Raw genomic sequence first — 25,296 nt, 5'->3', positions numbered from 1 at the left:
TTCCACGCCTTTAAAAGATGCTGTAATAGGAAATTGGAATCAGAGAAGGACAAACTGGAATTATACTATGTCAGACCATGTTTTAAAAGCAGTAGGAATGTCATTTGTGAGCCGCCCCGAGGCTTTGTTGCGATGGGGGCGGCATAAAAATGTTTTAAATAAATAAATAAAATTTTCAGCACCTGTACCTTCAGAAACACAAAACATGTGTCGGAATCATTTTTCTTTCAAAATTTATGTCTAATAAAGTATGTGTGGATGGTTTCTGAATTCAGATGGAGTCATTTGTTTAAGACTGCTTCTCCTTCCTCCAGACATTAAGAGAAATATTGTGGTTTAAAGACAAGTCACAATATTGGTAAGAATTGCGGGAAAGAGAAAGACGCTGGGTGCCAAGCCAGTGTCTTGAATGAAACTAAGTGCTTGCCAAAACAAACAAACAAAAAACTATCAAAAAAGGAAATGCCTATATTTGCTTTTCACAGGAATCAAACCTCTCATGCTTTCCAAAGTAATTCTTGAATGCACAGACAAATGTTGTGCCCACTAGGCCTTACTCCTAAGCGTGGACAAGACGGCAGCCTCGGTTAATGCTGTCATCTTAACCAGTAGCAGAAAGAATATTTCATCATGCCTACTGGGAAAGGACAAGCAGCAGCAATTCTGAACTTCCAGAAATCAGTTCTAGTCCGAAGCTCTGACAGTGCGATACATGCAACGTTTTTCTTGGGCAGGTCAAGAACGGGTTGAATAAGCAGCAGTCAGTTCCAGCTTTGATCCGATAGCCAAAAGCTTGTTTTGTGGCAGGAGGATCAGGCTCTCTGCTGACTGACTCGGCAAGTCTCTCAGAGTAATGTTGGCCCACGCATTGGTATAATAAGAGGCTCACGACCACGGTAGCCCGGCAGGACTCCACTCGCTGCTCGTGGCAGGCGATCACAGCACCGAGGGTGCCAGAGTGTCTTGGGAAAGAACAGCTTCCTCCAAGCTCTCTGAAACTTGCCACAGCCAACCAAGGTATCTGCGGAATAATTCACTTTACCCCTCTGAGGCAGGTTTTTTGGAGTGGCAGAAGACCAACGTCAGCAGGAGAAACATGAGACACATTTCAACGGGAAGTACTTGTCCCCTAATTTAATGCAACCGAGATGTAACCCAAGGCTCTCTGGGTATTCAAGGAGCGAGTCCTTGTAAAGTAGCTTCGTTGCAAACTTTTACGATACACTTCCAGGGATCAGAGAAGCGAAAAGGTTGTAGTCCAACACCTCAACAGCAAAAACAAAAAAAAGTCCCAAGCTGAAATAGAGTAAAATGCTTTATTGCACTTTCAAGCCAGAAAAATCCTTACCAAATCTGTATTTCCATTTACATCCTGTGTTTGTCTGTGTTCCAATAAAAACAAAGGCCACTTAAAAATATTTTCAGGAAAAATTCATTAGTTACAGTTCGCGCTATTAAAAATGGACTTGCCCTGACTTTGGTGCACTTATTTCCACCAATAAAACTCCTGTAATTAGAATTCGGTGATTTGGATTGGAGGAAAAAGCTGGGAGTTGAGAGAAAGCCGCTTCCCCGGGGCTCCTGTTTCCCGTCTCCTTCCTTGTGCTGGAATGAGCTCTGCAATTCTGCCCCCCGCTTCCCCCGCCCAACGCTGGCAGCACCATGATGTTCCCCTAGCGGAAGGAGCAGCTGCTGCCTGTGCAGCCACTTGCGCACAGCGACACTCCGGGGACCAGGGCACGGGCTGCTCCCTCCCCTCCAGAAGACACCTGGGGCAGCCTCAATTCATAGCCCGGCAAAAGTTTTAAGGGGTTTTCCCCCAGAGGTAAGTGTGCGCAGCTCTTAAGTGCCTACCTATGATCCAGTTTGGCTTCTTCCCTGAACCGATTCTCCTCCAACGTCACCGAGATCTAGTTGAAAGAACAGGACACGGGCCCCGGGTTACATGCTGACCCATGTGGGGGAGCCACACGGCCCCGGCGCGCTCCCTTGCATGAATGAGGCTGCCACGTTCGCGCCGCATCAGAAGACCAGTGTCTGTGTCAAACGCATTTAACAGGGTGTGCACAGAAGGCTTGCGACGAGCATATGCAATAACCAGCCACACCACGTGTACGTGAGGCACCGCAGCAAAGTGTAAGTCCAATGCTGAGTTTAAAACTGATCGTGTTGTACAGAAATGTCCCCCATATGCTCTGCTCTCGCGGGGAGTGAAGGTGAACGGCACTACCGGTGATGCCCGACTGTAGAACCCAGGGCGCCTTCCGGGGAGTGCCGGCCCGAGTGCACGCACGCCAAAGGTGCCACGCTCCTCTCAGCATTCCTGAGGTCTTCCGACTTGGGCTCTCTCCCGAAGGCGGCCTCCGCGGGACTCGGCAGCGGCCTCCGGGGCTCAGTGCAGCCGACTCGGCGGACTCTATTTCACAGCCACGGTGGAGGCCTCATGAATGGACTCCATGACCGCGGCAAATCTGCTGCAGAGATCGTAGGGCGAATTGGGGCGGATCCTGGGCGGCTCTTTCAGAACAACTCCTTCCGAAGAATCATCTAGCAGGCGGGGCAGCAGCTCAGCCAGCTTCTGCTTCACTTCAGCTGCAAGAGAAGGGGGAAGCATGGGGAAGCGAGTCCTGAAGGCACTGGCAGAGCCCGCTGAAGCATAAAGACAGGGCCCAGGAAGCACCTTCCTGCCCAGGTAGGTGCAGGATGCCCAGGCCAGCACGGCCGACACTCCTGGCTGGGGTGGCTCTCTGGGGCCTCGGGCGGGGCTTCTCCCCGCTTTGTCCCAAGAGGCGCAAGGGGGAACCGGGGTGCCTGCAAGCAGAAGCAGGGCGGATGCTGACGGGGCCCCAGCAGGGCCTGCAAAACCCTCGTCCGGGCAGCATGACAGCACTTCCAGCTCCCAGCAGGATTCCTCCTGCAGCGTCTGCGCGTGCCAACGGCAGGGAGGACATCCGAGACGCACCAGCAGGCATCGTGCAGAGCATGTGCAGAGCAGCTGGGCCATCGTGACATGCATCGTCCAAGGTGGCTCAAGCCAGCCGTCTGTCCATAAGGAAATGGCCCTTGTCCTTCCCAAGCAGTTCTGCAGTGCCTCACCGGGCAGTTAATGCCGGTGTGGAAAGCACTTTTAAAAAGCAAGTTTCCACACACACACTCCTTGAAGTGAAAACAGGAATACAGGCTATGGCAAAGAGGGAAAGGGGCACGTTATGCTAAACCAGAACAGAACAGCAAGCAGAGATTTGAAAGAAATTAAAATGTCCAGAATTGCTGGGAAAGCAGAACCCAGGTCACAAGTGAATGGAAATCTACTGCTGCAGCCACCTCTCATTTCCACTTTGGAAGAGCAACTCAGGAACAAAAGTTTTGACATCACACAGGCTCCTCTTTCTTGGCTAAAGTGTAAAAAGTTAATCAAAATCTACTTTTCTAAATCTATACAAAAAAGCACAACGGCTTAGATTCCAGATTTATGAACATCTAAGCAAAACACCAAAGCCAAAGATTCTTGATATCACTGCCTCTCCCAGCCCTCTAATTTCTCAGACTCTGAAGTAGCAACTGATACGCTGCATCCAGATTTTTAAAATCAATGCATTTCATCAATGCATCCTGCACAAACACAGTCCTTGGTCAAGATTTCTGGACACACAAATGATTTCCGGCCCCAGAGGAATGTTTTCTGCCATTCCTCACCAGTGACCATGCAAGAAAACAGGCTGGGACAACAGACTGCATCGATTCACTTGCTAGAACTACAATAGTGAGGAAAGCGCATCAGCTGAGAAGCAAGCAAAATTTCGACTGAGGAAAAAAGTAAGGAACTGAGCCATCTAATCCTATGTTTTGAATACATTCAGGTACGGTCAAATCAACAGGACGGTCTGTTCAGTAAAGCTCCATGTCTAGAGATCAACGTCACTGGACATTCGCCTGAGCAACGGACAAAAATCGGAAGAAAATAAAACCAGGCAGGCCCATGCAAGTCGTCCAGCCTGAAGCCCAAGGTACGCTTCTTACCATTCATTACTTCTTCCACATAAGCAAACCAGCGGTTGCGCATGAGCTCGATGGCATGCAGGTCGTCCTTGGACATGGGGTCACTTATGATGAGCTGGACGCAGGGGATGATCAGCTCATTCAGGATTCTCATCCCTTCGTCTGCGTTGCTTTTGCTTTCGATCAGAGTCGCAGCAGCATCGTTCAGCTTCTGCGGCAGGGCGAAAGGAGCAATGGCTTACGAGAATTCCACAGGGCTCTGCGGCCCCTGGGAGGCTGTGCCAGGGTTTAGGGTGTAGGCTGGAGATGGCTGCTCTTGCTCAGCTGCTGGTTCCCCCACCCCTGGGAAGGGAGCTGAGGGAGGAATGCCTGCTGCTTCTGTGACACCCGCAGCTGAAAGGAAGGGACAGAGAAGGACTGGGAGGTGGCTGCAGGTGCTACTCATCCCAAGAAGATTTTGACATTTCCACAGGCTGCAGTCACTGCATGCCTCACCTCACTGGCTGTGCCCAGGGCTGTGGACCACCCGCCCCGGAGGGCGACAGGTCCGACGCCCAGGGGTCGGAAGAAGCCCACCTCCAAACAACACTGGGTCTGCGCCTGAAGCTACACAGGAAGCCACAACGCAGTGCTCTGCAAGCTGAGCACTGCCCCTGAGCTCCCCGGGGAGTGGGGAGCCATCTGGCCAATACCAACCAGGAGGCACTTCCGCCTGTAGAGGGCAATCAGGGATGTGTCCGCGGCTCTGCTGAGCGCCTTCGTCCACAGGGCCTTGTTCCTCTCGTAGGCATAAATCAGGTAAGTCAGAGCCTCACAGAACCTTCGCGGATGAGGAAAGGGGGCACGTTGTCATGAACTACATGGCTCAGTCACACCAGCCCTAATGGGCACCTGCCTGCCTCTCTACCAGCATCTGCTGACTTTCTTTCAACATCCAGGAAGTTCCTGTTCCACAACAACTGGGGCGCCTGGGGGGCACAAATGTGCCAGAGAACAGCTTTGCGCTGCAACCCTCGCTATATTTGGAGGGCTACCAGGCCATGTGAGGCAGCTGGCACAGCACATTTAGTGCTGAAACACACCAGGACAAATCATGCATTCAGGAAGGAGAGACAGGATTTTCCCAGAAATCAAAGCTTACAGAGGCCAACACAATGGCCATTTAAGGGTTAATCACTGAAGGCTGACCCAGAGACTTGTGGGGAGGGCACGACCCTTGTGGCTTCAGGTCTGGGGAGTGGGATGGGAGTGTGCTGTGGACAGGGAAGGCTGGCTTGCTTTCCTGCGTTCCAGAGGCGGCGGAAGGATACCTCGCACCAGTGTCAACCCCACACCAGGCCGGACGTGCGCAGCAAGCCTCGCCCGAGTGGCGCCCACCCGAAGAGGACATGCAAGGAAGAGGCAGAACCAGGAGCGGGACCAGCCAGGCTGAGTTTACCCCCGCAAGGCCACTTTATGGGGTGTGCCAAAACCTGGTCCAAGCGCAAGTGTCCGGACTGCAGCGGGGCCACTTAGGGCAACCTGCAGTGGACAGGTCTCACGGGTGTCTGTAGCGCATCGACAGGAGACGCGGCGTTCCACCGATCAGATTAGGGAGGGAGGGAGGACGAATAAACAGTAGTAAGCTTCAGAAGTCCCTCACCGCCCAAGAACGGGTCCCCGCTGGGATCTTTTGAGTGTTCTCTGTCTTGGCTTGCTAAAGCCTTCAGGAGAATATGTAGCCCGTTATGGCCATGTGCTGATGGAGGGAGAACCTTGTCCACTGAGCAACACTGCCCAAGGTGGGGGAAAAAACCATTTCTCACTAGAGGGGTGGCATTTCTACCACCCACGTGCTTCAGCCTTCTGTACCAGCACGAAGAATACAGACTTTAGGTACATCAGCTTACTCCAAACATTTTACTCCAAATTACACAGTATTCAGAAGAGAAGGAACATACTTTTCATTCTGGTAGAGCTCCAACCCTGTTAACAGGTAAACTGAAACCTTGCGAAACAGGCTGTAGTCTTCGTGCCACTCCTGTGCGGAAAGAGAAAAAGGTCAAGTCCACTCAATGGCGCAACATGCCCAGCTTCGCTGGCACCTCGTTTGTGTCTTCCCTCTTGTAGTTTTTAGACGGTTGCCGTAAGAGCTTACTTATCAGTCAGATTATTTTGGACAGAGATGGTATCTTCTAGGCAAATTAACTGCTTTGGGGAGAATATCAGCTATCAAAGCGCTATCACTGCAAATCTGCAAGAGTTCCTCAGCTGTGGCACAGCAAGGCAGAGCAGTGACTTATTCTCGAACCGAGCACAGCAGAAAACCTCCATCTAGGCAGTGTCGAAAACAGCAGCCCAAATCACTTTTTCAGGAGAACAGCACATATATGTTAAGGAAGGAGAAACAAGGCTAACTTCAAGATAGCATCCAACACCCGATCCCTTTGTCTTTTAATATCCAGGTGCAGGCTATTCTTCCCACTAGGAAAAGAGGTGAGCAAACATGCATTGGACTGTATTTTATATCCTGCTCCAGTACTGGAACAGGCACCGCTAGACACACATTTGGCAGGTCTGTGAACACACACCTTCCTCCTCAAAGTGCAAGGGCAGCACCTCCTCCCACAGTTTTTGGGATGCCAAACCCTGGCGGCAAGTTTCCCATGACAAGCTCTGGATGGAGCAAGATTCGGGGCAAAGGTTCTTTACCTTGTATTCAACCATGTCCATCTCATCAGGACCAATCTCTTTCAATTTGGCTCGTGCTACCTTCATGATGCTAATTGACCTGGTCACGGGAACAAGGAGAATGACAAAGTGCAGCAATGGTCAGAAGCCACAGAACGCCGCTGGAGAAGTATTCACATTTTGCTTGTCCTCACGGCATCTCTTTTCGAAGGGTTATAGAAGCGCTCTGTCACACCGATCTGCGATCTATCGGATACTGGCCCCGTCCCAAACGAAGCCCAAGAAGAGAAGTCCTGCGATGCCCCAAACGTTGCCCAAAGCCCCTCTTTTACTTGCCCTTGCATTGAGTGGGGTCCAGATCAACTGCTCTGAACAAACCTTTCATCAAAGCTGAGGTTTTTGTCCGCAAACTGCTCCAGAAGGGTCCGCTCCACCACCTGCTTGGGGGCATTGTTCCGCAAGAAGTAGACCAGGACATGCTGAAGTCGGGGGTCGTTTTGTGGTGTTGGGGCCTCTGTGGACAGCGAGTAGAGCCGGGAATACTCTTCATGGAACGCCTGGAGCCAGGGGTTGCAAACGCGGGAGTCAGGCTCAGGATAAATCCACGTGCAGGTGGCCGTTCCTCAGGAGGAACCACCCCTGCAACGTGGGGAACATGCTCCAAGCACCGTGGAGCCTGCAGTCACAAAGCGCTTCCGCGGCTGGAGAGCGGACTGTGACAGGGCACCGACTCTGCCCCACGGAAGCTCTCTCTGGAGCAGGTGCACCAACGCCAGCACCAGGCGAGCCTTCTGGGGCAGGAGCACCTTGGTGGTTCAGAGGGACTGCCCGATGGACAACATTTCCAAACCAGTAATTAAAGTGTTGGCTATATATTTAATATACTCAATAAATATATTTAATCAATCCTTTAATGAAGGATAATTCATGTTAAGAGGATTTTCAGACTAACTGAATGATAGGTCCCTGCTTTGTGAGCCTGTGATCTGCCTTCCTCCTCCCAGATCCTCTTGCACAGTTCCCAGGTCCTCTGCAATTTGCTGGCAGGGATTCTGGACACAACATCTGGCAGGGCATTATTTATTTATTCATTTATTTATTTGGAGAACTTCTATGCCGCCCCCTTCACATAAGCCTCGGGGCGGCTTCCAAACATAAATAAATGATACAATTTCATAAAATATTGGAGACAATCTGGCGAGAAATTATTAAAATAAATCAATAAATTAACAATTAAATTAACATTTAAATAAAAAGGTCCTGGCTTGGCACCGAAAAACAAATAATGATGGCGCCAGGCGGACCTCTCTGGGGAGCGCATTCCATAAGTGGGGCGCCACCGCAGAGAAGGCCCTCCTCCGGGTACTCACCCTCCTGATGTCATTCACAGAGGGTTCCCGGAGAAGGGCCTCTGCCACCGATCTCAAGGGGCGGAAGGGTATATATGGACGTAAGCACTCCTTTAGGTAACCAGGTCCCAAGCCCAAGGGCATCATACAAAGCAGCATCTCCAAGGGCCAAACTAGGCACGGTTTGACAGTCAAGCACGGAAGTGGTGCCAGGCTGCACCCATAGGGGGTGCTGCGGCTTGCGAGAGCAGACCGGCGGATACCGGAAGGTGCCACAGCTTCACCACCACCACACTGGCTCTGCAAACTACCTTCCTGGCTAGGAGGAGGCAGTAAAGATGACCTCCCGCCATTTCTAATGTACTTGCCAAAGGACTCTAAAGACACAGCTGAAGGACAGCAAGCCCTGCGACCAAACAGGGGGTCTCTGAGCTCTCAGTCTAGAACCTGAAGACAGAACGTTCGATTGGTTATCAAAAAGAAGTGACCAGGAGCAGGGAACTTAAAGTGAGGTGATCCAAAATCCAGGGAAAAAGACTGCCAGTCCCCTTGGTTCTGGCCCATCTGCTCCCACCGACAATGCTGCCGAGATGAACAGACGACGCCTGGCAGAGTGTCTCTGCTAACTCCAGCCCAGCTCTGATCTGGCTACTTTGACTGTGGCTGTGACAGAATACACAATTCTCTCGGTTTTCAGTCTTTTTTTCAGCATGTGAGCCTCATCCCTTTCCAAGTTCCAGCAAAACGGATGGAAACCTGGTCTTTCTCCCCTCCTCCCATTCAATCCAGATTAATCCACTGTGTGCGCGCATGCAGGCGCATGTCTGCGCCAGAAACCTGGAGGCCTGTTATCTCAGCGAAGGACAACACTGACAGGGCTTCTCCTCCCAGAGGTTCCTCAAGCCCTCCGAGTTCATGCTGCAGGACGCCACCCTCCGATGGCACACCCATTCCGTGAAGCACGGTATCGCAGGGTGGGAAGGGAAGAGCAGCTCCTTGGGGGCCTGGCGCATTGCGTGCCGGCGAGGCCAACTCGCATGCCCACGTGCAAAGCCGTACCTTGACTAGCCCTGCTTCAGATCCGTCCCGATCAAAGGTCTGACGGGCTTTAGCAATAGCCAAGATCACGCCTTGCATGGCGGGAGTGAGCATCACCTGCCACGAGGAAGAGGAAGGAAGGACGGACAGACAGACAGACAGGAAGACAGAAAGAAAGGAAGAAGCTGCTGCTACCAACAGAGAAAAAGGGCTGAGCTATGCCACGTTGTCCGGAGACCAGCAAGCAGAACAGCAAGGTTCTAGCTGAAGGTTTCATGCCTTTTTATAGGCTTGCTGGTGTCTGGCGGCACATGTGCCGGATTGGAGAACCAGTTTTACTACCCTCTGCCCGCTGTGGTCTGAGTGCCTATGAAGGCGCTGGGAGAGGGTCCAGAGGCATGACCCGCTTCCTGCTCCCTTTCCCACGATGCACCACGGCTCCCTACGCGAGCTCTGCCATGACCCAACCCGGCTTATAAGGTCAGGCCGTGTTCACGTGCCAACGATCCCCAGCCCCAAGCCCTGCCGGCTCCTTGCGTGCCCCAGCAGCCAGAACCATCACACGGTGAGGCTAATCTGGTCCAGCCCCGCCGCTCAAAGCAGGCTCCGAGTTGAGAGTGTCCACGCAAAGGAAAGCGGTCAGGATGTGCAACTCTTGCCGGACTGTCAGAGAGCTGCACGGGAGCCCAGAGTGCCAGCTGCTGCCCCAGACTCCCTCCATGGGTGCCCTTTAGCGGGCTTGGTCCAGAGTGAAGAGCCCCCGGCCAGCCAAGTGACCAGCCCATCGCCAGAGGCCAGAGTGAAGCTCAGCAACGGGGACACAGTGACCCGGCAAGCGCGGCCTCAGAACAAAGGAGCTGTGTTAAGAGCTGGCAGTGCAATTTTACTACAAATTTACTTTACTCATGGACCCTCATGGACCCTCCCGTCTCAAAAGATATAAAATCTGGAGTGCCGGAAGAGATCAGAGTTACTTGAAAAAATGGCTCGAGAGGTTTCTCTTGAAGGAGCACTTCCAATATTTTTAGGATCAGGAGATGGAGAACACCAAAGAACAGGGAACATGCCCCCAGCAAAGCCCGTAACTGAGTTGTGAGACCCATCCGGCCTAGCCTAGCACGGCTCAGAATGAATGCAGCTCGCCGCCCCCCGGCCACGCTCACGGCAGAAACACACAGGCACATGGCCGTGTACCTCCTCATTATATCCGTCAGCATCCGATCTAACTAGGATCTTCCCCACACTGGGGATCTCCACCTCCGAAATCTGCGAGCTGGGCAGGGCGGAGGGCGCCCCGCCCGTCCCATCCTGCCGCTCTTCCGCCTGAGCTGGAGGGCCGCCTCCTTCGGGAAGGACATTCACTGGGTCTGCCTCCTCTGACTGCGGCAGCACAGAGAAAGGGAAGCAAGGGAGAGGAGAGATGAGCTCGCGACGAACGGCAGGCGGCCGAAGAACGCGAAGAGCAAGGGCCTGTCGCCGCGAGACCGCAAAGGAAGGCGCCCGGCTGCCCAACCGCCGCGGCTCTCACCTTGTCCAGGGCTACCTGCCCACCATCCTTTTCATACGCGTCAACGGTCTTGGCGATGGCTTCAGCTGTCTGGTCCTTGCTGATCCTGGCGTGCTCCGAGGAGAGGGAGCTCATCCCAAACTCACAGGGGCTAGACTGTCCTGAGGAGGGAAACGAGTGGCTTAGAGTTTGCTCTCCGGTCCTCATGGTCTCTGAAGCAGCATCAAGGCACGTGGCTTCCGTGACGAGGCACCACAGAAGCATCAACACTGCACACTGTTGGCTCCTCCATAACTCTGCTGGAGGCTTTTCCCGCTTTCACCCGTTCTTGCAAAAGGCAACAGAGAAGGGCCTTCATGATAAGCTGGCTCCAGCTCTGGAAACAAGGCCGCACTTCCAGGAGGAAACGATTTCGCTCCTGAGCAAAGGAGTGGCTTTTTAAAGACACTACAGCTTTGGAGAGCCTAGCAAGAAAGTCACCTTCCACTGACTATTCCCCTCCTAACTACCGCGCAGCGTGTTGAAAACCAAGAGAACTGGTGTCTGAAAGATGCTCACATGAAACCTTGTGTCTCACAATGCTTCCCTTGAGTGGTGGCCTGAGAAATCTGCAAAGAGCACGATTCAGACCGCAGGTGCATCCAATTCACTCTGATGATGCCCATCTTCCAGGGGCTCAGACCGGGAAGGGTCTATTTTGAGGTGCTGGGAACTGAACCCAGGACAGCTGCAGGCAGAACCTGTGCTCTGCCACACAGTTATGGGCCTACCCCGAGCATGGGGTGGGGGCCAGAACTTGTTTAGCTATTTGCCCCCCCCCCCCGCCCCCCACCAGCCTGTGCCATCACTCCCAACAACTTTGTGGACCGATGCTGAAAATGGCTTGCGAAGGAACTGGCAGCATCTCTCACCTTGTCCCGAGTCAGAAGACAGATACAGAGTGTCCACAGAGGGGGCCATCTGATCCACCTGGGCCATCTTGCAGGACTGCTCCTCCCACTCCGCCACCTCCTGTTCCAGCTTCAAATTGTTGTGCCTTATGTAACGCTGGAGCTCCACAGGCAGAGCTCGGACTTCCCTCTGGGTCTGACCCTCACAGTCTACCGAGAAGAAATAGGTAAGGCTGCGCTGGCTCCACTTGGCCTTTGCATCACCCCTCCAAGTACTTCCTGAGCAAGCCGGTTTTGAGGACCTTGGCCAGAATGTGTGGTTAAAATGGCCTGAAGGTACAGTTGGCCCTGCTTCTGACAGAAGAGCAAGTTAACCCACTGCTACCTCCTCTACTCCCTCACTTATGAAGAGCCACCAAGACGGGAGGTCCCAGGAAGAGCCGCTTTGCTCCAGCTCCCCACCAGCGGAGGGAGAAGTGGCTCACGTCCTCACCAGCCACCCCACGTGCCGGCGCAGCAGCAGCAGCCTGACAAGCAGTTCAGCGGGGACACCAGCTACCCATGGGGACGCGCGACAGGGCTGTGGGTGGCTGTTATGGGTAAGGCGGCCGACTGCAGCCGGAGGTGCTCCATCGGCTTTGATACACCATCCGTTCTGGTCAGTTGCTATCAAGCCCCGTGTCCGTCCTTTCCAGAAGCCCGAGAACTGACCGCATGGGTATGATAGCGCTGCCTAACCCAGGACCAGCCGCGCGCCACAAGCAGAGCCCTGTGCGAGGCAGAGCACGGCCTGGAGAGCCAACCGGCCGAGGCGACACACACACACCTGCAGTGAAGCATGGCAGCTTTTTGTCTATGTACATCAGGCAGTAGGCGCTGACATTCTTCATGCCCCCAAAAGAGACCTTTTCCACTTCTTCCCAGGATGACTCCGTCACCGAGATGTCGTTATACCTGAGCCAGCACTGTCGGGACTGGTTGTAGATGTAGGCCAAGTAATGGCCAGCGTTTGCCTGGCCTTCGTGGACCAGGACGGCGTGCAAGTGGTAAGGGACCTGTAAACACACATGTGCATGCAAGTGAGCAACAGGCCTGTTCGTACGCAGGGGAAGCAAGGCGACTCAGGGCAGACTCAGCCACGCGTTCCCAGCTGCCGTGGCTGCGAGGACCTGTCCGTGCACACAGTGGCGCCGAGATGCTGGCAAGGCGTGGCCCGGAGTTAATGCTGTGGTAACGCTGACTGCAGATGCAAAGCCCTGAGCATGTTTAACTGATCAGCACCAAGTAGGGGCCAGTTGCCGGAAAAGCAAAAGCATTAAAAACTTCATAAATGTACTACATCCCGAACAGACACGGCATCCATTCAAAGGCGATGGGAGCTCCTTTGAGCAAGAGTTCTAGCTCTTTCAGTAAAATAGCTGAATTGCCTCAGCCTTTATTTGGAGGGAGAAAACTCCCCAACATCCACAGCTCATTGCAAGTAGCACAGGAGTTGGCAGAAGGCAGAAAAAGAGACACAAAGCCAGACCCTGTGTTGGAGGAAGCATTTTCTTAGGCATAATTGATCCCATTCTAGCCCAAAGAAATTCCACGACATGCAGGATAGTATACAGAATTTGAAAATGTGTCCATCGCTCAGATTTCCTGCTTAACTAGATATTTCACTTGAACTCTGCAGTCTATTTTGACATGGCATACAAGATATGGGTAACCCAAGCACAAAACAAGGAAGGTCTCTGGGTCACCTGCAATCATTACTCACCTGCTCCAGAGCAGCAGGGCTGTGCTTTCCAGCAGCTCCTCCAGGAATCCAGCAAACAGCCCTCATTGCCAGCACAAGGAAAGAAGAAAGGGGGGGGGGCATGCTGGGGCTCTTACCTGACAGAGCTCAGGGTCCGAGTACACCTGGTCAATAGCCTGGGAAAGCAGCGCGATGGAGGTCTTCAAATCTGTAAATCAAAACAGTTCTGTCCGCCATGTTGGCAGCTGCCCTCTGATGTGTAAAGGTGGGGAAGCAAGTTCCACAATCAACAATAGCCTTGAAGGCGCAGGGGTCCGTGGGCCATGCAAGTGTGGCTGTGCCCCCCCTTCTGCCACCCACTTTTCTCCTAGTTTTCACACAGGGAGCCAAGGAAGGAGCGGACCACCACTGCCAGAGGGTGCTCTCGGGGGCCGCATGCACGTGCGGGTCAGGGGTGCGGCTTGCCCGCCCTTGCCTCAAGGAATTGGGAAAATGCCAAGGCTGCCGAACGCGCCATTCCATCAGGTTCCCGTGTTGTGGCAAAATGGCCGACAGACAGCGGGGGAGGCAGCACACAGCACATTCCTAGAAGCCTCGCGTGAGGCAACCCTCCTGCAGGCGTGCTCAAGCCCACGAAACGTGCCGTGCTTCTCCGACTCCGACTAACACGGGTGTCTCAGCGAGCAAGAGAAGGGAACGACCCAGGCACTTTCTTCACGCTTTGTGCCTGCTCTGAGGAGACCCTGAGTGAAATGGGCTTCAGTGCAGGCCACGTGACTGGCCCGAGGATGCTACGAGGTGGAGGCCCCAAACTAAAATCCAAACCATGCGCGCCCATTTGAGCCTGGGATTGTGGATCACGGTTTAAGGAGCCTGCAGAGGCCACTGCTCTCTTCACACGGCAGCCCCCACTGCAGCAAGGGCCACCTGCTGCCATTCCTCGGCAGCCCTGCGAGCCAGCGTGGGGCCTAGTCCCTGCTCGGTCGCAGAGCCAACTGGGAGACTTTGGCCCAGCCACGGACTCTCAGCCCATCACAGGCAAGACTGAGAGCGGGGCGGGGGGGCGAATGACATAAGCCGCCTGAGTTTTTTAAAAGAAAAAGGCAGAATTTAAACCCCGTAAGTAGGTATGTGCCGGCCACTGCAGGATAATCAAGGCCTGGGGCACCAAGCACCATGACCCAGCTTGCAAAGAAGTCGCACACTGCACCGGATTCAGAACGAGCAGCTGAATGCAACTGCTGCCAGCGGTCGTTCGGTGTTCTCTTTCGGACAAGGGCCGGTCCGGCACGTCCCCAAGAAAAGCTGTGGCCGCCACTTCCTCCGTTCTCACGTAATGACTCACTGGGCCCTGACCTCTTATGTCTTGCTCCACCTCTTCTCTCCATCGCTGCAGGCAGGTTCTGACAAGATTCATCTCATCCTCCGTGATCACTCGAGGAGCTGGGTAGTCTGGTATTTCCATGGGCGATCGGGATGGCCGAAGACACTCCTCTCCTCGTTCCTGCTGAGGCGGATCTCCTGCTGTGGCTGCATCTTCGGTGCTCTCCGTCTGCGCTGCTGTTATGCTATGGGAGAGAGAGGTGGAGGTGGGCAGCCGATGCCAGCGCCCCCAGCCAATGCGACCGCAAAGCTACTTCGAAGGGACTAAGCTCAAGCATGTAATTCTGGCCCTTTCGGAGCACAGGCCTCCAAAGCAGAATTACTTCAATCTTGCTTGCTTGGAGTTGTATTGTTTCGTTACCCCAGAAAGGTGTGTCTGGTGCTGATGCTTTTTTCATTTTGGCGCCAGAGCAAATCCTTTTTATTTTCCCATTATTTTAAATGCTAGCAGTGTTTTAAGATTGAGTTTATATATTATCTCTGGATGCTGTATTGCATTTTGTATAAACAAACAAACAAAGTTTCGGTTTAGATGCAGGGAGTCGCTTTGGGGAAGTGAGTTCACCTTGATTGTCTGCTGGGAGCCCCCCTCCATGAACGCCCGCTTTACCTGCTCTGCGCTGGGGGCATCTCTGAAGGCTGATGCTTGGCCTGGGGTTCTGCCAGCACGTTCGCCTGGGCAACGGATGAAGGCCCCGTGCTTGCAAATTCCAGCACGGACTGAAGCATGTCCAGCAAGGGGAAGCGGCCTGCCTCAGACCCATACTTCATATACCTGCAAGAGGCCCAGAGAGAACGAGACACCTTCAGAGGCATGTCCCTTCTGCCTTCCCCAGGCCTGTCCCCTCGTAGGCCCACGGCAAAGCCCATCTTGCCCAACTGAGGAGGATGCCTGCTATTCTGCATCTGTGCCCTGCTTGTTCTCCTGTGAGGGGTGCTGGGCAGCCCCCGTTTATCCTAACCACCACCCTGTAAGGTAGGTTAGGCTGGCAGTCCGGGAGAGGGATGCTAGCGTGCTACATGATGCGGTCTGCAGATGAGAGTATGACATCCGAGAGAAAAAGGTAACTTACCTTTCCAGTTTTTGCTGTAGAACAGTTATCTGGTCTTTCAGTTTCTTCTTCTCCTGTCTCTTCATTTGAATAACCTCTTTATTACTGTACATGAACCTAAAGAAGAAATACCTTAACTGCCCCATTCACAAGTACAAGCCCAGCCTGGCTTATAAAGCTCTCAGAGAGGACTAGACAATTAGGCGGTGCCGCTAAATGCCTCCTTGGAAGAAGGCCCCACTCCAGCTTCTTTGAGGCTGCCAGAGGTCAGACCTTGACTGCGCCTTCACCAGCTCCTGCCCGCCTTGATACTTATCAGTCAGTATCCCTCTTCTAAGGAAGGTTTTGGAGTGGATGGTGGCATCACTACTCCAGATTTTCTAGGATGAAAACTATCTGAATTCTTCTCAGTGTGGCTTCAGGCCCAGTCTTGGGACAGAAAAAGCACCGGCGGATAAACCACACTGGGTACTAGGTATTAGGTAAAGGAGCATGTCTTTGTAGGTTCTTACAGACTTCTCAGTGTCTATCACAGTATCTTTCTAACTTTCTAAATGAATGCATAAGGTCAGGGCCTGGTGTATGGCCTCCATCAAGGTCCCCGACTCCATCAACTGATGTCAAGGGGGCCATGGAAGTCCTGAACCACTGCATGGGAGTAGAGACGGACTGGTATGGATGGGTGAGCGGAAGCTCAGTCCAGGTAAGGGAGGTCCTTCCTGCTGGGAAGAGAAAGGGCAGCTTGGCAGTGGCAGTACAACCTCTTCTGGTTAGTCCAGGATGAAAATGTTTTTCATTCAACCTCATGGACAGATGAGGTTCTGGGGCAGGAAGATCGGGCCTTTATTGTAGTGGTATCCAAATTTATGGAAGCCCCTTCCTCAAGGAGGTCAGATTGGCTCCCTTGTTATTGGCCTTTAAACATTTATTTGGAGTTTTATATGCCGTCCCATCTCTTAACGCCTCGGAATGGCTTACATAAACATAAATAGACAACATAGTGCCCAATACAAATACAAAAAATATAAATTACACAAATTAAAAACCCCGGACATCAAGGAAAAACTATATTGCTCCGTTAAGGTTTTAAAAATAAGGCTGCTCTTTGATTTTCAATGGTTCCTGTTGCGTTCCATATGCCATCAGTTCATGAGCTTACCCCAGATCGCCTCAAGCTCTCACTCGAGCAGAGAAGGCGATCTGGAAATATGTTACAAAAGAGAGCTGTGTGCCACTATTTCTCTAGCAGGCCTTCAAGTCTGGAGCTTTTGTATACAACACAACTCGGTATCTTACCTGTCCATATAAATGATCTGTGGGAATTCTAGCTTGTTGTGGATCTTCTCTGGCTGTTTGAGTGACTGATTGAACTCAAACCGGGAAAGTTCAAAGGTCAGCACCGGAGGAAGCTTTGTGAACCAGCGCTGGAAGACAAACATGTACCGTTTCCAAGACTGTGGGGCACTAGATTACAAACAGTTCTCTTGATTCAGTGATGCAGTGCACACATAAGCAGCGTCAAATTATAGGAAACATTTAGCACGTCGGACCCAGAATAGACACAAAACAAAAGTGACCTTTCTAGAGAACATCGCACTGGGAGAGAGAATGCTGCCAACTGCCAATTTCAGAGTAAGCTGGATGTACTGTGGATCTCGTGGGATATTCAGGACTGAGAGAATTCCTGCACAACCCACACCTCAGCCATGGTTATTGATGGTTCTAGCTATTCAGGGGCTGTTTCAACTAGATTTCGGTCCAAGCAGTTTTTCTTCCGCTGCTCTCAAAGGAAAGTGGAAAAATGCTGCCAACATTTCCAGCTTAAAACAGATTTCTGTAATCTACGGCCAGAAAGGTAGGGCATACCCTCCCCGCTGAAGCTATTTGTAGCTAGCTCTGCTGTGGTTCTTGAATTCTTCAGATGCTGCCAAAAGCTTTACCTCACCATCAAGATGTGCCCTATCTGTTAAGGACCACAGGTTGCTTGAACACACTGACAACAATCGTAGTCACACTGAATTCAAGCACTTATACAAAGAAGTCTTTAAGGGGTCTAATGAGAGACTTGCTCCCTGTTATTTTGCAATATAATGTTTTAAGTATGCGTGCCATCCAGGAACAGTTTCCTCTTCCAAGTTCTCTACCAGATGCTACATTTTCCTTCTGTAATTTGAAAGCCCTTTGCCACATTCTTAAACTGCAACAGGCAGAGTGGCACGTGTACTTTTGTGTTTCCCACTACGCATTTATAAAAAGATGCCTCATATTGTTAAAATGGCAAAGCTAAGCAGCATGTGATCCGTTTATGGTTTAAATTAAGAGCCAAAATCAACAGAATCACGGGAAGCAGAATTGTGTTTAGAAACGTAAAAAGAAAGTGCAATATATACCAACAGGGAAAAGACATCACAAAAGAGCATACCATAATGTTAAGAACTGTACTTTTGCCCTTCAAAAATATGGAGGCAGAGGTTCTTCCCTACTCAGGTACGGGTAGGCTTCAACAGAAAGAGACACACTTTTATCACACTTACGCATCATAGGACGACCTTTACAAGGTAAATGTCTGACACGGATTACACGGGACAACAGGCATTGGTGATTCTACAGTGCAGGCATGCTTGCTTTGCGTATCACGGCAGCCACGAAATACGGCACATGCCATTAACGTCATCACATCCAAAACTTGCACTTAAATTGCATTTTACAGTTTTTGCATCTTCAATAGCCAAGATGGTCTTTGCTCTGTATTGCCTATGAATTAGCAAAGTGTGTATGACTAACCTCTTGTCTGTACTTCACTGACTGACCGGAAGGCGATGATTCAGTTTCCTTTTCTACCATAGCTCCTTCCAAGCACTCGTACAAGTTCTTATAACCATTTACCTGCAGGGGATACTGGCCAAAGGTCTCAGTTTTGGAAAAGGGCTCGCCTGAACATGGAGGGAGAAAATCAAAAACATGAACAGAAAATCTTTCCACAGATATTTAACAGCTACTGGAGCCAATGCAAGCAAGACTTCCTAATTTCTCATCAATGCTTTAGACTTCTTGATGACTGCTCTAGGGTTTTCTCTCGCTCGTTGGCCTTGGAGGACATGGTTAGAATGATACCACACGATGTGATGTTACTCCTAGGCGAGGGAAGCTGCTCCCCAAGGACGCCTGGGCCCCTTTCAACCTGTGCTGCCTGGGCCAATTGGCAGCAGCTCCACAAGGCATTTCCCAGCCCCTGGTTCCCCCAAGATGCTCGGTCTGAACAAAGCTGCTCTGGCCTCAAATCAGAGCCTTCTTTATGCAACGAATAAGCTGTACTGTCGCGCTTCTCCTCCTCAGTTCCCAGTGTCAACCATCCACCTAGGCAAGAAATGGCATTTTAAATTTTTAGCTGACTGTAATCCATCCAGAAAACATGACTTGCCTGGTAATGGAGACATGCACTGTCCCAGAAGCAGGACTGAAGCGGGTCTAGATAACACACCTCATCCATAAATTCCTGGAGCTGGGAAGCCACCTCACGGTTGGGCACCCGACCCAGGAAGAGACTTTTCTTCTGACCAGGAATGATCCGAGGGTTCGGGGAGGGAGCTCTGAAGTCAAAGAGCTCACCACTTGGGCATGAACACCCTGCTCTGCTCCCACAGCACCGCTGCATCCGGCCCCCAAACCCTCCCCAGACCTCTGCCTCTGAGCATCTGACCCCTGGAGACATCAGTCCGCAGAGGCAGCAAGGTGAAACCAACTTGCCTCGAGGAGACCAAGCCCACCCCAAGGAACACCCATGAGCTGTTTTGAGGCTCACCACGATCCCTCACACAGAACACATGTGGGGAAGCTTGGATTTATAGTTGGAAACCAAGCACTTTTGGGCTCTGTGGAGTTCAGCGAGAAAGCCCGTGTTCCTCTTCGGTTAAATCAGCCCACAGGGATTTCTCCCCCTATTACAATAAAAATCAGACAAAAGTTTCATTGACAAGTTCTTCCGGCTTACCTTCATGAATCCCTTCCATTTGAAAAGTTCCATAAAAAAGTTGGATCATTGGGTTCTCAGATCTATTCTGGCAACTACTGCTTCAGAAAAGGGAAATGACAGCAAGCTTAGCTCACCGGATGCAGGCGCACGGATCGTATCACAAGCGTTGTCTTATCAACAATATTCAGACGCTTTAAACGACAAGTGACAGTGGCCCATAGCAGGGGCAGGAGACGCATTCTTAAAGCCTTCTATTCATTTTAAGGGTTCAATTTGGGTCTAGTTTTCACTCAAGAAGCAAAACTATGCCCACTACCTAAAAATGCCATACCCCCCCCCCCCCCGCCACTATTCCGGGTTCCTACAGCTGGAGTGAGCAAATTCAGGCTTACTGCATTCGACTAGCTTTCCCCCTCGAATCCTAAGTTCACTGGGGGCAAAATAACGCCTGCAAGGGTGAGGAGCACAGAGCAGGAGTGAAGGGAAATGCTGCCTCGGAGTGCATGCTTTTCTCTGGGAAATGGTTTTCGTGCCGGGACTGAGTCTGTGGTCCTTCCACACACATCTGTTTCTAGTTTTCCCTTCCCCTTTCTCCACTTCACACAGCCAACGGTGAGGGATGATAGGCATTGCAGTCCAAGATCTGGAAGATCATGTGTTCCCCATCCCTAGAGCTTTTTATGTCGCTCAAGATCTCACACTTACCTCCGATCATGCTGCAGCACATGGTGAGAAATACCATGATTATCTCACAGTGCTAAATGAAGGGGTAGGTGCTCGAATTTCTGGTTATCTCACAAACAAATAGGGAAAACAAGTTTCTCTAGACTCACTTAACATTCATCGCCAGTTTGAATGCATCCTCCAGCCAGTCCAGAAATTTGTGGGTAAACTCGCTCACATCTTGCTAGAAGAAATCCAGAGATTAGAGAAACAAAGATGACAGCTGGTGGGAGATGTTAATGCCGCCAGTTTGCAGTTAAATCATTATGCTTTGATTTGTCATGCTTTATCACCAAGAGCAGCTGATAATATTTATGTTAAAGGGCCCTACAGAAACTGAATACATAAAGCAAGGGAAGAGTTAATGGTTATGTGCATACAGAGCTTTGCGGAAGCGACTCTGTTCTTATGGCGGCAGAGGCCAACCAAATGTACGTATGGCTTTTTTCACGCACAGGCAGAGATGCCCGAGAGTTCTCAGCATCGCACAGGAGTCTGGGTCTATTCAGATGAGCTGCTCTTTCTAAAAAAAAAAGGCACTGATGTCCAAAGCACAGGACGCAAGGGGCCACATAAGCCGCAATGGCAGGCCAAACAGTTCTGGGGAAAGATGCAGATGAAAGGCCCTGCCCCAAACTATCTGACACCCCCGTGAGCATCCAAAATGGAAGCCACCCCTGCCGGGAAAAAATGGTGGGGGTGGTTCGGGTGGAATGGCGCAGGCAGGACACAGAGCTGGTTACCCTGGCTGTGCTTTTAATTCCTCCCCACCCTGCTTCACGTCAAAGTGCCACCGTGTGTTGGGTCCAGCTGCCCTCACATCTGAAGCAGCAAAGACCTACGAAGCGTGGCGCAAGCAGAGGGCACAGTGTGGATAAGCCCCACGCGTCACGTTACCTGCTGCTCCTCGGGAGATCTGAATGCGTCTCGGATGAGTTCCAGCGCTGCAGAAGGGTCAACAAATTTGTGGACTGTCCCCAGCATCAGAGCAAAGAGATTCCGGAGCTCCTGCATGAATGCGACGTTCCGCTTTTCCTGCACGAAGACGAGCACAACGAAATGCAGAGAAATGACGACCTGAGTGGCTTCGCTGTGACACACGCCGGCCAACCACGTAACACGGCCAGGCAGGCGACCACAGCCAGGTGCAGAACGTGCCGGAGTCGCCTTTGCAGCAGGAGCTGTCCGATGTTTACTCAGAGGATCCGATTCGTGCAGCAAGTTCAGCTGTTCCCCAGGACTCAAAGCCTCCAGGATGCATCTGCAAACGGCGTGCCTTCCTGCAGGCCGCAGCCGTGCAGCCAATCGCGGGCTTCACGGCCAAGGGGGGGAAAAGGGGCATGTGCTTTTACCCGGGACTTTCCCGTGCAGGCAGCAACAGGAAAAACACAGGAAGGTCTTAACATCCCCCCTGCCCCCAATCTCATGACCATCTTGTCACCAGGAGACGAGCCAATCACCTCTTATTAATTCTGCTTTCTTGTAAGCTATCTGAAAGATCATGTGACCAGAGGACAAGGTCTCCTAAGTCCTTAACAGAAATACAAGGCCAAATCCATAGGCAACGTGAAGTCCATACATGGGGACACTGAAGTACTCGCTTGGCAGTCACAGCAACACTCAAGGAGACTTGGTACTTTCAATCCTTGTCAAAGCCACAGCTCAAAGTTGGAGAGCAGCGTAATGTAGCACATTGTTTAATGGCCATTAAAACACAGCCTTTTAGATTAGATTAGAATTACGATCTCGTTACTGCAGACAAGAAGAGGCCAGAGACACTGGTCCTCCCAAAATCCTTTTCGACTAAGGTCTGTAAATAGAAGCCACCTTCAAGTTTGTGCTGGTGACCAACTCAAAAAACGTGTCACTGAAATCCAGCTAGGCATTTTCTGTTTTAGAAGAGAATGACAGAGCAGCAAGACATGGAAAGGCAAGTAAGTGCCTGGCTTTTGTTCAATTTGTACTCACACTTTGGCTGCAGCAGCCTTCAAGCACCCTGACTGGAAGGGAGTAGCTGAAAACTAAACGTCGGAATTCTGGAAGCTGGAAGAAAGACTGACAAAAGCCCTTGAATTAAATCCCAGTTTCATCCAGTCCAAGCAAACCTGCACTCTGGTCTCAACCTAGTACACCCCCTTTCTGGGTCACGGGACTTTCAAAAGTTATTTCCAACAGAGAAGCATTTTCTGCCCGGAAAATAAGTGAAAACTGCTGTCTTGCAGTGAACTGCAATCGTATCGGAGGAAACCGCTGCCCCAGCCAGACTTCAAAGCACCCCCACCAAGTTAGATCGGCATAACCACATGCCAAAACCCTCCCAAATGCTTATATTCTTCTATGAGAGGAGTTGATCCTGCCCACCAGCAGCTATTAAAGAAGATGGAACCCAAACAGGGAGGGGGGCCTCAGAAGGAGCCAGGACGAGGTCCCCCTGCGCACACGTGTGGTGCCTGCATCGAAGCAGCCGTGCCATCAGCAGGCGACACTGAGGGAGGCGAGAGGGCGGAAGGGCTGTTCTCTCAGCCCTGCTAATAGAACCCAGTCAGTCTGTCTGAAGCACAGTTTTATCCCACCCAAGAGCCCCAAGGCTCTTGTTTACCTCCTCCTCTTCCCTCCCCACGCCTCTTTCCTTAGGTACGGCATCTCTTTAGATCTCAGGCCTGCGGCCTCTCCTGTCTAACTGACGTGAAAGCCACTCTGGGAGCCTTTTTGGCTGAGCAGCAGCACAAAAGCACTTCAGATAAATAATGGAGCAATTATAAGTGGAAGCAACTGAGCAGCTCCCACTTCAGAGACATCAGGGAGAAAGCAAAGGCGACACGAGGACCCTGCTGCCCAGCTGCAGCCGCCCCCAGGCGTGCTGGACACCCACCACTGCACCACTGCAGCTCCGGGCAGGCAGCCCCCAAGAGCAGCAGCCCCCTACCTGTATCACGGCACTGAACCAGCAGGTGTTGCCAATGTTCTTCAGCCCCACTGGCCAGTCGCCGACCCTCCTCCAGTCGTTCTGAGCAGTGGGGTCTCCCAGGGCTTCGTACCGTTTCCGCTTGGAGCAGGTCTTGCCTTCGGCCATGCTGGGCTCGTGGCCTCTGGCAGGGAGCAAAACACAATCGGTGACCGCCAGGAGCCGTGCCGGGCCGCAAGGAGGGACCAGGCTTTAGCGGCATCGCACGGCGTGGGTGGCTGGTTCAGTCTACAGACCGCGAGTGCCCTGGGAGCAGCAGGGACCCCACCTCTCCCCACCAAACCTCCCCGGACTCAAAGGCAGCCCATCTCGCCAGCGGCACCGACTGCCCCGGACAGAACCGCGCACCTTCCGGAGGCAGCAGGCTCATGGGGGGGCTTAACCCTTGCCAACCCGCGTGTCCCACAGGGGTCGGAGGTGCTAACTGGGCTCTTCTCCACAGACTGCGGCAGAGGGAGCGGGCTGATCTTGCCAGGGATCACTTGGCTGAGGGCACGGCAGGGACGCAGAGAATTGTGCCAGGGCACGAAACAAGCTGCTTTAAAAATGAGGTTTCAGAGGCCACCAGGGAGTCTACACATACGCTGCTGCACTCGGATCCTTCTCCACGATCTGGCTTCCAAAATCCTGGAGTCCGGGAGGACTGATTCCGTGCATATCTGCACTGCCATTTTGCGGCGAGTCAGCTCGGCCTGGAGAATGAGGGGACCATCAATTTCCGGGTGGAGGAGAGCATTCCTTGCGACGCCACCCCTCTCCCTGGCCTCGGCACCTGCCGGCTCGCAAGGGGATGCTCAGCGTTCTCTGTAGGAACTTCTAAGTGGCCTTCCGTTCCAGGCACACTGGCAAAGGCACCTGCTGCGAGCGTGTGATGAGGAGGCGAATGACGACGAGGGGCTGCGCTTGCGCTCACGCAGACGCTGCAGCCGGTGCCCAGTGAGGCACCCAATGAACGTGCCGCACCGCCCGACCGTTCCTCGTCCTGCATTCATTCTTTCTTGCAATTGGAATTGTCTATAATAATGTACTTATATGGCATTTGTAATATTTAAATATGAACTGCTTGGAATTTTGTTTTTTTTTTTTTTTACATAAAGCAATCTAAATAACGAAGAAGCAAACAGTGCCCTGACGCAGAGCCTTTAACATACAATGAACTATAAAAGTCCTTCCAGGAAAAGGTTTTGAGTTCACGCGGATGCTGAGGACCCACTGTAACACTCTGGAAGCCAGCGTGCGGCTGGAGGTCTGCATGTGCTTCTGATCTGGGTAGAGTCAGTGAAATAAATGGAAACTGCTAGCCAGCCAGTTAACAGAACTGCCTTCTTGTGAACGGATGAACACGCCGTTCTAAATCATCTGTCCTTTGCTTCACTGCTCTCAGCGCCACGGCGTGCCCTTTCTCTCATCATCATAAAAATGAGATGGAGTGATCCATACTGCTCATCTTACTCAGCTATTAATGGGCCCCTACCTGTCTCTGATTATCCCCAGCTGAATGTTCAAGCGACGCTCTCACAGCCTGCATCCAAACCTTCCATCAGAAATGCAACCAGCAGTGACAAGCCCACTCCAGGGGGAGGCGGGAAGCACTTACTGATCGCCTGCTCTTTGCCAAGCACACTTCCTTCACAGTCGGAGGGTTCCGCGGCAGCGACTTCTTGGCCTAGCCCTTTTGCATAGCCCTCAGTGAGGAAGCCAACAGCCTGAAACAGGTTCCCATCAGCAGCCTAATGACAAAGGGCAAAACAGTATTAGCAACAGAGAAACATAGCCTGTTGCATGGGATTAGGTATTTCAAGCAACCGTGCATCAGCCGCTTATGCGGGGCAGAAGTTAGAAGAATCAGGGCTTAATTGCATTTTACACTTGTCTTTCTTAAGTATAAAGATGGGGGAAGTGTTAGAAAAGTACAAAAAGGAAATTAATTAGAATAGGAATGACATTCTCATGAATGCTACTGAAATAGTCCAAATTTTAGCAGAAGCTGAGACATAAAAGTGAGA

General features: G+C 51.8%; 1 protein-coding gene across 5 annotated transcripts; it reads right to left on the bottom strand.

Moving 5' to 3' along the window:
- Positions 1–1,302: 1,302 nt before the first annotated feature.
- On the bottom strand, positions 1,303–25,014 carry USP28 (ubiquitin specific peptidase 28). Of its 5 annotated transcripts, XM_044456280.1 has the most exons (25): positions 24,888–24,947; positions 24,765–24,812; positions 23,874–23,982; positions 23,252–23,414; positions 22,294–22,380; positions 21,223–21,360; positions 20,436–20,509; positions 19,621–19,700; positions 18,414–18,562; positions 16,926–17,053; positions 15,651–15,746; positions 15,188–15,352; positions 14,551–14,762; positions 13,332–13,402; positions 12,280–12,508; positions 11,475–11,663; positions 10,585–10,724; positions 10,251–10,436; positions 9,078–9,173; positions 7,048–7,226; positions 6,691–6,769; positions 5,940–6,019; positions 4,696–4,819; positions 4,021–4,210; positions 1,303–2,592 (listed from the first exon to the last, which is right to left on the bottom strand). In XM_044456280.1, the coding sequence occupies exons 3-25, from the start codon at positions 23,945–23,947 to the stop codon at positions 2,417–2,419; spliced, it is 3,105 nt and encodes a 1,034-aa protein (XP_044312215.1). In that variant the 5' UTR covers positions 23,948–23,982; positions 24,765–24,812; positions 24,888–24,947; the 3' UTR covers positions 1,303–2,416. The 5 variants fall into 5 exon arrangements, with proteins under 5 accessions (XP_044312215.1, XP_044312216.1, XP_044312219.1 ...); XM_044456281.1 differs by lacking the exon at positions 24,765–24,812 and having other exon boundaries at positions 24,888–25,014; XM_044456284.1 differs by lacking the exons at positions 22,294–22,380; positions 23,252–23,414; positions 23,874–23,982; positions 24,765–24,812; positions 24,888–24,947 and adding an exon at positions 18,052–18,127 and having other exon boundaries at positions 19,621–19,697; positions 20,436–20,505; positions 21,223–21,352.
- Between the last annotated feature and the right edge of the window lie 282 nt (positions 25,015–25,296).

This window comes from Varanus komodoensis, unplaced genomic scaffold, assembly GCF_004798865.1.
Source record: "Varanus komodoensis strain SLA01 unplaced genomic scaffold, ASM479886v1 scaffold83, whole genome shotgun sequence".
Lineage (NCBI taxonomy): Eukaryota > Metazoa > Chordata > Lepidosauria > Squamata > Varanidae > Varanus > Varanus komodoensis.
The sequence above is the reverse complement of the archived record's forward strand: the minus strand, read 5'-3'. Positions and strand labels throughout refer to the sequence as shown.

Coding starts and splice junctions, on each gene's coding strand:
- USP28 (XM_044456281.1), bottom strand. CDS start 23,947: ATGCACGGAATCAGTCCTCCCGGACTCCAGGATTTTGGAAGCCAGATC. Junction 17,054..18,413: donor CAGTGAAGTACAGACAAGAG/GTTAGTCATACA, acceptor TTTGTCTTCCAG/CGCTGGTTCACAAAGCTTCC. Junction 6,020..6,690: donor TGGACATGGTTGAATACAAG/GTAAAGAACCTT, acceptor CTTTCCGCACAG/GAGTGGCACGAAGACTACAG.